At 45.4% G+C, this 12,668-nt stretch overlaps 2 protein-coding genes across 6 annotated transcripts in view; both read right to left on the bottom strand.

The window, feature by feature from the left end:
* Positions 1–12,668, bottom strand: part of plekhm1 (pleckstrin homology domain containing, family M (with RUN domain) member 1) — a 350,418-nt gene that overhangs the window by 79,283 nt on the left and 258,467 nt on the right. The window lies entirely within an intron of this gene.
* LOC114665184 (rho GTPase-activating protein 27-like) overlaps positions 1–12,668 on the bottom strand; it is a 173,225-nt gene that overhangs the window by 73,050 nt on the left and 87,507 nt on the right. For all 5 annotated transcript variants that reach the window (XM_051918905.1, XM_051918906.1, XM_051918908.1 and 2 more), the window contains exon 2: positions 306–740. In XM_051918905.1, coding sequence (XP_051774865.1) covers positions 306–740 — 435 coding nt within the window. The remainder of the gene's footprint in view (positions 1–305; positions 741–12,668) is intronic.

The raw sequence follows: 12,668 nt of genomic DNA, 5'->3' as shown, positions 1-12,668 counted from the left end.
TTCTTTTCTTTCTTTCTTTCTATGCTTATTTACTTTATGTATGGCTTAACACAAATGCACTATACAGTTTGAGTTTCTTTCTTTTTCTTTCCTTCCTTCCATGCTTATTTACTTTATGTATGGCTTAACACAAAAACATGTGGGCCGAGAGGAGGGCGAAGCGTGAGGTCAGGAGTAGGCAGTGGGCGGGGCCTCCTCACTGTCCTGTTTCACTACTATGTGGGCGGAGCCGCGGGGGACGGCTAACAAACAATAAGATCTTTCACATAAACAGAGACAAAGAATAACAAAGGTAAAAAACCAACCGGCTGGTCCCTCTGAAAGGGCTTCTGCTGCTCCTCCTCCATTCCTCCGTGCACAGGTCCCGGTCCTTCCTCCTCAGGTGGATCCCAAGATGTTTCGCCAGACACTGGATTGTAAAAATAATACTGTCCACTCGCCTCGTCAAGGACTTTTTCCCATGTTGGAAAAACCAAGCTGCCTGAAGGCGAAGGGGATCGTGGCTCCTCTGGGGGGTCTTCTTGATCACTGAAAGGATTGTCCCAAGTGGTCACACCAGTCCCCGGGTTGTAGTAAAATTCCTGACCACTCTGCCGGTCAGTGTGCACCTCCCATTCAGAGGTTTCTGAGAAGTGCCTGCGGGTCACAGGAGACAAAGGGGTCTTGGATGGAAGAGGAACCTTCTGTTTTAGATCTTCCACATTTGCATACACAGAAGTGCTTGGATTTTCTTTTGCTGTCTAAAGGGAAAGAAAACAGAGAAACAGAGACTAAGAATTTATACGTCAATCAACAGTAGAATATATTAACAGCTGTGACGGACGGCCGGCGCTTCAGTCTGGCCGGGATGTCCCTCAACAGAAAGAAGGAGGAAGAGCAGGCTTTTCAGGGCACTGCATCCCCCAGGACGCTAGGTGGCAGCTTCCCTGGACGGCAATGGTTCCCCGGATTCCCTCAAAGCATCCTGGGACGTCGTGTGTGCCTCCAGGGGGAGCTCACAAAGAACATGGGGACTCCTACTATTACGACAACCTGAAGTACTTTGGAGTCACGAGGACGGAAGCCCACAGTACTTCCAGGCTACATAAGAAAGGATGATGTGGCGTTGAACCCGGAAGAAGAGATGGAGTACTTCCGGGTCATGGACTGTTTAAAGGATTTTGGGAAACCCAGCAGGGAGAGCCACAGTTGGGAGGTTGGCTGACGAAGCTGCTGGGAGTGGAGGATTGCATTGTGATTACTGATTACGGTATTGGAAAATTGTGGAGTGTGCTGTGCTTTGTGCACTGCATTGAAGAAAATAATTCAAGAATTCTTCTTGGTGCTTTTAAACGGGTGTCCTGGACGTCTGTCTGGTGGGTTTAACGGGGCAACAGCGCCTCTAGCGTCCACACAGCATTTTAATCAAAAATATCAAGATTCAGGCTGTGTGTGTCATTTTACGATCAAATAAATAACTAAATAAAACAGTTCCTAACAAATGCTACCTTAGGGCAATTAAACCGTTTCTAGAAATCCAACAAAAAACAGATGAGACTGCAAAGGTGAGAAGCCTTCTGAAAAATGAAGCTTTTAGCAATCAATTTGAGGCTTTACACGTATACTCTGGAAGAGGAGATCGTGTCTGATTAACAGAAAACGGTGAAGCGGCTTTGGCAACCCACAGGATGGCAGTGCAGGCGTCGGCCCACCTTTAGAAAAACGAACAAAACAACACGACGACGCTGCGCCCCTTTGATTTCACGAAGTGCTTTGAACTCTTTATTTTGTGTAAGTTGCCTTTACACAAGTCAAGCAAAATGACCCCTTTTATTGGCTAACTTATAAGATTACAATATGCAAGCAACTCAGGCCCCTTCTTCAGGTGAGATGGAATCCCTGAAGTGGCAACGCCTGGCAGGCAGATTACCATCGGGGTGTGCTGGCGTCTGATGAGCCGGACGCTCTTGACTCTCAGATCTGGCGTCTGTCTTGTATTTCCGAAAGGACGCGCGGCAACTTTCTCAAATTAAATAAGCTGAAAACAGAAGTCTCAGTGATTAGCAAAAATGGATATAGTGAGGGTATTAGAAATAAACTTGATCCCTTAGGTTTAAAAGTCAAGTTGGAGATAAAGAATTTAGGGGTAAACGTTGACCTAAATTTTAAAATCGCATATTAATCCGATTACTAGGACTGCATTTTTTCACCTAAGGAATAAAGTTAGACCTCTTCTAACTTTACAAGATCCTGAAAAATGAGTTCACATTTTTCTTTCAGTCGAGTAGATTACTGTAATGCACTCCTTACAGGACCACCTAAGACAGACCTCAATGGGATGAAATCAGTGCAGAATGCAAATCCGAGCACATTTCACCAATCTTGGCATCTTTGTATTGGTTACCAGTGTCAGTTAGAATGGACATTAAAATACTACTAATGGTTTACAAAGCCTTAAATAATCTGGGCCCCCCCGTCCTATATTTTGGAATGTCTGTTCCATTACACTCCAAGTCGTAACCTCACATCCAATGTTCCCTCTAAGGAGTAGCATATAGTGAGCAAAAAACATTGTTTATGAGCGACATTTTGTTTAAGCCAAAAATTTATGAGCACCAACTCCGACGGTCGGAGTGAGCGACCGTGCGATAAGTACAAGCGACGCTGTAGGAATGAGCGATCGTGCGGGAAGTATGAGCGACCATTGCTCACACGCTCAGCTTGGAGGGAACATTGCTCACATCTTAAAATGAAGATCCTTTATATATAATACGCTGCCGTGGCTGTCTGTTTGTCTGTCCAGGATTTTAAATCACCTGTCGCTCGCAAACCGTTTGACCGATTGACCTGAAATTTGGTACACATATACTACATGACGTCTACTGTCCGCTTTCGGGGTGATTATTGACCTCCAAGGTTATTCCTCTTTTTATTTTTATTTTATTGTAAAATCAACTCTCGGCAGTGGGCAGCAGGGTGGCTGTGCGGGGCGTGCGTACGGGCGCCGTTCTCATCCCTACCACCTTCGCTGTCACATCCTCTACCTCTTCATATCTTAAATTATTCTTGAGGCAGATTGAAGAGACTGACTTAAGGAGTGTCATGGTGGTGCAGTGGTAGCGCTGCTGCCTCGCAGTAAGGAGACCTGGGTGTGCTTCCCGGGTCCTCCCTGCGTGGAGTTTGCATGTTCTCCCCGTGTCTGAACATTAGAACACTCGAGATGAGAACACGCCATTCAGCCCAACAAAGCTCGCCAGTCCTATCCACTTATTTCTTCCAAAAAAAACATCAAGTCAGGTTTTGAAAGTCCCCAACGCTGCGTGGGTTTCCTCCCACAGTCCAAAGACATGCAGGTTAGGTGCACTGGCGATCCTAAATTGTCCTTAATGTGTGCTTGGTGTGTGTGCCCTGCAGTGGGCTGGCACCCTGTCTTGTGCCCTGTGCTGGCTGGGATTGGCTCCAGCAGACCCCCGTGACCCTGTGTTAGGATGTAGTGGGTTGGATAATGACTGACTGACTGACATTGACTTAATCAGTTTTATTGCGAACAGATGCTAACGGAAGAAGAGAAGAAGCGGGCCACTAGAGTGGAGATAACAAAAGCTGCTCAGGAAGCAGCAAGCGCATCAACCTCTGAGCAGACGAATGATAAACGTACAGAAACAGTACAAGTCAAGTGTATTCACTGCATGTTATCGTTAGTGCGCCATTACTGGTCTGCTTATGAGAGCATTGGTGAGGTCAGGTGCTGATGTTGGACATGAACGCCTGGCTCGCTCGCTCGCAGTTTCCGCTCGAATTCATCCCTAAGGTGAGGTCAGGGCTCTGTGCAGCCACACCAAACTCACTCCTCCATTTTTTTATAGACCTTGCTGTGTGCACTGGTGTGTGTGTGGAGTCATGTTGCCATCCCCAAACTGTTCCCACAAAGTTCAAAATGGCTTCATATGCTGAAGCGTTAAGAGCTCCTTTCACTGAAACTAAGGGGCTGAACTTTACACTTGGCACCAGGCCCCCTGTCATCTACTTTCTCCGGGTCCACAAAGACGCAGTGCTGCTCCTTCTGCCCTTCTCTCTACTTCACCATCCACACCCTCAGAGCAGATATCACATCTGTGGTGGTCCCTCCTGGCATGACACCATCCTGCTGCTCACTAATCTTCGCCTCCCTTCTTAACAGAGCTGCCATTTCTCTTTCCCATAACTTCATGCTGTGGCTCATCAGTTTTATCCGTAGCCTCAGAGCCACCAGTCCGCTCATCTGGCTGCAGAGTGGGCATAATAATCAATGAACCTCTCAAGTTTTGTCATCGGTGACTTGCTGAATTCCTATACTACATTGACAATAATATGAGGCGGGTGCCAAGAGAATATAAAGACAAAGACATCGTATCAAAAAGAAATTGCTTTGCAAAAACAAATATGTACTGTTAGTAAAAGAGATTGTGATAAGTTTTATGAGAGCCGTTCATCACAGATCTGTGGCGGCGCGTCGTTTGCCTACAATCTGATGAAGTCACTTGAACAGAAGAGATAAAGCAGGCGCCTCATTTTCATACGCGCCCAGGCAGAGCCACCAGGCTTTTCCGTTCAAGCCCACCATCACCGTTCTTGGCTGTGACTTATGCAGAAGTACAGTCTTTGTTTGGAAACAGCCCTTAGACAACGGAGTTGGAGTAGAAACTGAAACTGACAAAGTAATTATACTTTTTTCTTTTCTTTTTTAACACTTTACATATATAATCAGGGAAAAGTAATCGTCTTTTTATTTAAGTGGACCAAGAAATTAGTAAATTACACTTCAATACAGTAGAATAACATTTTAAAACTCACGTGATACGGTTCAACATGTGGGGTGCACAGCCAGTTGTGACAAAAGTGGGATACAGTCTTAAGATTGGGCACCAGTACAAATCCATGCTCATCTTCACACTGGAGACCAGTCAGCGACTACCTAACTAACCAAACACACATCTGTGAGGACGCAGCGCTGAGCAGTGGCGGCCGTGTGGCTTACAGAGTGACACACAAATAGTAACGGAGGACATGCTGCAAAAACACAAGGAAACTAAAACTGACTTGGGATTAGTACATTCATTACGATACAGAAAAAAACAAAAATCACACCTTTATTAAACTGCTATGCGTGAAAATGATTTGTTTAGGTGTTTGTGAGACACGTGGACGCTGTCCGATGACCTGAGATGAAGACTGGACTCCTTCCTCTGTGTCTCATTGGAGGGTCCTTGGGGGTCACTGGTTTGACTTTGTGTTGCTCACGGAGTCCCGAATGAGTCACATGACCTGCACTGGGAAGGAGCGCCAGTTACGCCACTATGGCCATGTGACACCATTACCCGAGGGCGATCTGGCTCACAAGATCCTAATTTCTGAGGACGCCCACCTAACACCTGGCTGCGGCAGATACAGGGTCATTTCCGGAGGGTGGGATTGGACTGCGTGTCTGCCTCTTGGGGTTGCCAACTGGGATCCTGGGCCGTTTTGTCATGTGGTGGGTGCGGCAACGTGCTATACCAGTGCAGGCTCCCCAACCTGACCTGAAATTTCATACCATTAGCTTGTGAATCATTGCTGTTGGTCACCAGGTCACCATTCATACTTAAAACAGCAATAGGCACTGATTAGCCGCTCACAATCCCCTTACTGCTCACTTCATTAATAAGGCGTCGGAGGTCAACGGACTAAAACGTAGCGGAGCGCCACTGCATCCACTAAACGGGGAGTTCAACATCAGATACTGGCATGCAGAGTCACTGGTTCTGCCAGGGACCTTAAAATGATCCAGTCCTGTGTACTTATCAGGAAACGTCCGCTCCATCACAGGGAGAACTCTGGAAACACTCAGGAGGAGGAGTGTAAAATTGGATACCATCATGAAAAATTCCTGCAGGAGGCGCTCTCTTTGAGCACTTTTAGTCACAGGCTCATTCCACTTCCGCCACAGGGTGCTAAGATGCACCTCTAGGGGTCTTTTGTGCCCACTGCTAGGAGGCAATTCAATGATTTCTTAGCACACTGTGGTGGGATGAGCCCGTGACTAAAAGTGTTCAGAGATAACAAACATAATGGCATGATCAAAGACAATCACATCAAAGACCGTTATCTAGTCATTGTAGAGGCACTGGCACTACACTGAACCACACGAAGAACAGAAAAAATTTGGACGTGAGCGTCAGTGGGCTTTGCACCCCAGGAGCCGAGTTACTCAAACACTCCTATAACATCTCAGTCGTTGTTTACCACTCTGATGCTAATCTTTAGAGGTCATTATGATAGCAAGTGATGAGAAGAATTTCTAATTCATTGCAGAGTTACGGTATTTAAGGGTTCCACTTGAGCGCCTCTTTCTCTTGCATGATTTGGCTCACATCGTCATTTCATAACAGGCTTAAGTTTCGAGTTTGCTATTTTCCCATCCAGCTGTTTAAGCTGTAGATCGTCCTCAAAAAACTGTGACACACAGACAGACACACACCCGTCATCGAGATATCAATGTTTTTTGGTATCAGGGGACCCTAAAACGTTGAGATCCCCCGAAAACCGGAGATCAAGATTTTTGACGAATTTAAAGCTTTGATCCATAGAGGATGGGGGTTGCAAAGCAAAAATGAACGAGACATAGTGGCATTGTAGCTAGTGAGACATCCTCAGAAAGGTTTCTTTGTTCATTATATTGTAAACTCGCTGTCTCCCGCGACTCCGCCTGGTCAAGACGGCCCAACCCGGCTCCCCACTCCTGATGTCACACATCCCTCTCTCCTCGGCCTGCAGCCTCAGTCTCAGATTAGCGTGAGTAAATCGCTCCTGCAAGCAAACTCTGATTCTTAGCGCAATGAGAGAAGTCACAAAATCAACTGGAATGTTCAAGAAAATTCTAGAAAAAAAAAACAGATCTAAAACCGTTAGGTAGTTCTCTCGTGAAAAGCAAAAAGACAGATGGACGGACAGATGATGAATTTGATATATATCTCTCTATTATAATAAAAAAAACTTAAAAAGACTTTTTAGCTTGGGACGAGATGTGACTTTTTCAGAGAGATACTTTCAAGTCCCACGAGACGAGACTTTGTGCCATGAGATTTAACCAGGCCCGGGGCCGGAAATAAAAGTCAAAGAGTAGATGACAGGAATTCAAAAATACGTTGGCACAACACCCATGGAGAGGAGGTTAGAGATGATGGAAGTACGAAAATTCAAAAGTCTCAAAAAAATGATGGAGGATTGTGCGGACTGCTGAGTGCATCATTGGCAGCTCTCTACCCAGCCTGCAGGAGATCTACACCTCACGCTGCCTTCATAAAGCCACTAGTATCATGGCTGACCCCCACCACCCCTCCCACCAACTGTTTACTCCTCTTCCATCTGGAAGACGACTCTGCAGCATCAGGAGCAGGTCTGCGAGATTGTGCAATAGTTTCTTTCCCCAAGCAGTCCGGCTCCTGAACACCATGCTGCCCTCCTCCACACTGGACTCTTTACTCCACACACTCTCTGGATTACATAATACTACTTAATACTGTATATGTTTTTTAGTTTTATATATATATATATATATATCTTGTGTACTGCACCTTTTGACTCTGGAGGACGATATTTCATCCCACTGTGTACTGTAAGTATATTGTTAGGATGACAATAAAGCTCTACTACTACTACATTAGCGCAAACAAACGGAAATTATTACTCAGTGAAATAACGGAACAGCGAAAAGAGTATATTGTTCAGATTTTAACTTTAAGTCGGAGACTTGTAGATCGTCTAATTTGTGTTGCCATCAGGGAAAAGTAGTGTTTCTACCCAATGAAGAGGCGTATCTGCGAGAATTAAAAGATTTGTTGTTTGCTGAATGTGGAATCCACAAACGCGAGCAGCAGAGATGTGAAGTGGCTGCCACGTACCGCAGGCGGGTGGTTTGGTGAGCGAAGCCCCCTAGTAGAGATATATATACATGTGTAATCTAAATATGCAAGTATATGTAAATAAGTACATATATAGAAGAGTACATAAATAAAATAGTCACAGAATAATCTCAACAGCACACTGTGAACGACCATTCACAGCAAACACCCGCATTCAGCTGGCAGTTACCGATTTCACTCATAAACGGTGCTATGCCAGCCTGTCTATAAAAATGTAGCGAGCCTTTTTAACTAGACATTCAAGTTTTTCTGCAAACCATTTTTGTTCAGTCGGGATTTTCAGAGGCAATGCGAGACTCAGGATTTGTCTGCTGAACTCGGGACAGTCCCAGTCAAATTAAGATGTTTGGCCACCATGATCAGAATGAAACAAAAGAAGCAGAAATGAAACTTTAGAGCAAATAAAGACAACGCAGCAGGACCTGAGAAAGGTTTTCAAGAAATAAGGGCCTATCACTGTCTCTGAATTAAAGACCGATGTTGAGTCGGAGGAAGTGATTGGCTACAGGGATTTCAGCGAGTTGTTGTTCAGCTGTTAATTATCATTTATTTATTTTTTTTTTTGACACCGTGTTGGTTGGTTTTAAATCACTTTGTTCATTCAATAAAAGAAACACAAGTTAAAAGTGCAGGTGAGGTGTTATTTATTCACGGTTGTGTCCTCTGTCTAATATAAGATTATCGCTGAAGAATTTAAAAAAAAAAAACATTAAGTGACAAGAATTTCTAAAAGCGCAGATAACCAGCAGGAGGCCAAACAGAGTTTAACGGTTCAGCCGCCTTCTGCCTCGTGCTGCCCGTCCTGGACAGACGCGTGTCACTAATATGCTGTTGTCATTTACTTGTGCAACAATGAGTGGAGTAGGGTCCTTATCAGAATGGCGTGCAGTTATGGAACCAGTGAGTAACGCCTCCACTCTACATCTTCAGAAACTGGTGGGCACAGATGGTGACAACTGGGCTTTTCTTGGGCATCTGAGGCTGTCAAGTCACTGGCGAGGCTTCTTGCACTGAGGAGATTTGCGCCTGCTTTGGGCCGTCAGTAATGGAAGTTCAAAGAGATTCAAAGTGGATGACCCCCCACCCCTTCCCATAATGCACCCTCCTGTAGATGGGAGTGGAGGCCTGTGTCTTGCTTCCTGAAGTCTATGACCACCACTTTGCTTTGGTTAACATATAAAAGAGGGAATGCTGCCCTGGAGTCTCTGTGTCTTTTTTAGCACATTTGAACACTCAAGACGAGAGCAGGCCATTCAGCCCAGCAAAGCTCGCCAGTCCTCTCCTGTTAAATCTTCCAAAAAAAACATCAAGTAAAGTTCTAAAAGTCCATAAAGTCTTACTGTCCATCACACTACTTGGTCGCTTATTTCAAGTGTCTATCGTTCTTTGTGTAAAGAAAAACTTCTTAATGTTTGTGTGAAATTTCCCCTTCACAAGTTTCCAGCTGTGTCCTCGTGTTCTTGATGAACTCATTTTCAAGTCACAGTCTTGACCCACCTGACTGATTCCCTTCATCATTTTAAACACTTCAGTCAGGTCTCCTCTTCATCTCCTTTAAAGGCTCAGCTCTTTTAATCTTCCCTCCTAACTCATCCCCTGTAGCCCTCAATCAGCCTTGTTGCTCTTCTCTGGATCTTCTCTAGTGCTGCTATGTCTGATGGGCCCAAAACTGCACCCAGGACTACAGGTGAGGCCTCACCAGTGTGTTATAAAGCTTGAGCAGAACCTCCTGTGACTTGTACTCCATACATCAAGGCGCTATATAACCTGACATTCTGTTAGCCTTCTTAATGGCTTCTGAACACTGTCTGGCAGCTTAGAGTCCACTACGACTCCTAAGTCCTTCTCATAAGGTGGACTCTCGATTTTCCAACCCCCATTGTGTATTCAAACCTCACATTTTTACTTCCTACTTGTAATTCTTTACATTTACTGACATTAAATTTCAAATCTGCCCAAGCCTGTCTGCTGTCCAAGTCCTTCTGTGATGATATAACGGATTCCAAATTATCTGCTAATCCACCTATCTTGGTATCATCTGCAAACTTCACCAGCTTGTTCCTTATATTCCCATCTAAATCATTTATTTATATTAAAAATAGCAGCAGCCCCCACGCTGCCCCCTGCTGGTCACCACTCTTAACATCGGCCAGTTCTGATGAGGTTCCTCACACTAATCACCCTTTGCTTCCTGTGTCTGAGCCAATTCTGCACCCATCTACAGCCCACACCCTGAACTTCCACTTCTTTTAGCTTGAAACGTCTTCTCTGTGTGCTGTCTCATCATCGCTGGTAATCAGGCTTATGACAATGGGGTCATCAGGGAAAGTAATGATGGATTTCAAACTCTGTTTGGCTACGATATCAAAAGGTGAACAAGGAGCACAGCCGGGGATTCAGCACACTGCACTATGGGTGCTGGTGCTGCTTGGAGGACCGGATTCGGCCAATTCATACATGCTGGGATATGCCAGAGGGTGGCCAAAAGTCCAAAGAGTTTGGTGGTCAGCTTTGTTAAAGGTGGTCCATAAATGGGACACTGGCATACTAGTTTTAATCATCCAGGACGACCAGGATGGTATGAAATGCCAAAGAAATGCTGTGGCCTGAACTGGAATAGTCCAGTGAACACATTCCAGCACCAGTCTCTCCAAGCATTTCATCCCAACACGAGTGGGAGCCACAGGTTTGATATTAGAACAATCTGGATGAGGACGGACCATTCAGCCCAACAAAGCTCGCCAGTCCCGTCCATTTCATTCTTCCAAAATAACATCAAGGCAAGTTCTGAAGGTCCCTAAAGTCCTGCTGTCCACCACACTACTTGGTCACTTCTTCCACGTGTCGGTGGTTCTCCTCCTTATGTTTATGTTCACGAGTTTCCAGCTGTGTCCCCGTGTTCTTGATGAACTCCTTCACTTGCATTTACTTTAGAACAGGGATGACCCTCGTGCTTTTGAAGCAGACGCAGATTCTCTTAAAAATGTCACTGACAATGCCAACTAGTAGCCGTTACAGACTTTTAAAGACGTACCCTGAGATTTCACTTCATGGACGTTGACTTATTTAATAATCTAATAAAATGAAATTAAAAAAACAACCAAAAAGGACACGGCGGGCCGTATTATTGACTATTTTCCACAGCAGCAGTAAGGAGATCATGGGTTTTGCGTCCCTGTGTGTAGTGACAAAAAGCACTATATAAATGTAAGGAATTATTATTACTATTATTAAATGTGCTGGGCGCTATATCCGGTACATTAATAAACCTTAAAAAGATTCATGCCAGTCTTCTTCCTAGCTTTAATCTCACGCCATTGCAGGGTCCGCTTGTCTGCAACGTCTCCTCCGTTTGGTGCGATCCACGGACTCTTGCAGCGGCAAACACCAGCGATTTTCATGTCCTCCTTGATCTGGTCCATTCAATGTTCCTTCGGGCGTCTGGTGGCATTCTGGTCACTGAGTCCTCATCACCGCTGGCGAGATGCCCATACCATCGTGGCCTTACCTCACGCATCTTTTTCCATGACTGGTGCAACTGTGTTCAAGACATGGTGCCATCTCATCAAACCAAGGCACCACCGCAGCGTTCGTGTTTCCATCACACTAAGTGCCCGTTCGTGCTTGGCAGAAGCTGTCCAGCACTCTGTGCCATAGAGGGCAACTGGGCGCACCACCGGTTTGTATATATCTTGGACTTAAGACGGTCTGGCATGTGGCGGTTGCAGAGCAGAGGACTCCGGTGACCTGTTGCTATTTCAGCCATGCAGCGTTGATCCTTACACGGACGTCAGGCAGCAGGTGGCCATCGCTGCTGATGACGGAGCTGAGATACTTGAAGTAGTTGAACTTCTTCAGGCCTTCGCCACCAACGCTGATGGTGCCGTTAGTCTGGGGGCCACACTCCATGTACTCGGCCTTCTTGATGTTAAGCCATTGGCATCCAAGCGAGTCTTCCACTGCTGTGTTAGCCGCTCCAGATTAAAAAATTCACGTCAATAAGTTGTATTCATTTTTGAGGTGTTGTGCACAGCACTTCAGACGTGATAGCAGTGTAGCTCCCAAGAGAAGATTAGGAGACGCATCCTCTTGTTGATACTTTCTGATTTTTAAATAAATCTGGGAATGCCCAGGGTGGCAGAGGGCATAACAAAGGAATAGGCACAGATCTCCTCTGACTAAGAATCTATTTTCAGAGATATGAACTGTAAAGCGCAAGTGCAATCCCAGCCTACTCCCTCTGTGACCCTGAGTCAGTCCCTTCAACTGCCAGCGCTCCCCCATGTGTAACTGTATAAGAGGCTTGTGATGTGCGAGTCACGTTGGAAAAGTGTGTCAGAAATAAACAAAAATGTCATTTGGGTGGGGGTTGTTAGTATGAGAAACACGCTCTGCGTTCAACACAAGCTAAAATAACCAGGCCCAAAAATAAATCCAGCAGACGCACGCACACTCGGTGAGCGACTGTAGGTCAGGCCTCGTCAAATGGTGTAAATCACACTACCAAAAAAGTCGAGTCTTTGTATGAAACGTCAGCCATCAAATAAAGACGAAGCTAAAGAGGGACTGCAGTTTCACACAGTGTAGGATGACCAAAGTAGCAGCGGTGGCGGCGGCGGCCCACCCGAGTCACCCTGATAATTGCCTTTCAGAGGTCTTCGCATGAGTCTGATGACTTTATCAGGTGTTACTTAACTTCTCCATTGTTACATTGAAAAATAAAATTTTGTAAAGCAGACAAAAATGAAA

Source organism: Erpetoichthys calabaricus, chromosome 14 (assembly GCF_900747795.2).
Source record: "Erpetoichthys calabaricus chromosome 14, fErpCal1.3, whole genome shotgun sequence".
NCBI lineage: Eukaryota > Metazoa > Chordata > Cladistia > Polypteriformes > Polypteridae > Erpetoichthys > Erpetoichthys calabaricus.
The sequence above is the reverse complement of the archived record's forward strand: the minus strand, read 5'-3'. Positions and strand labels throughout refer to the sequence as shown.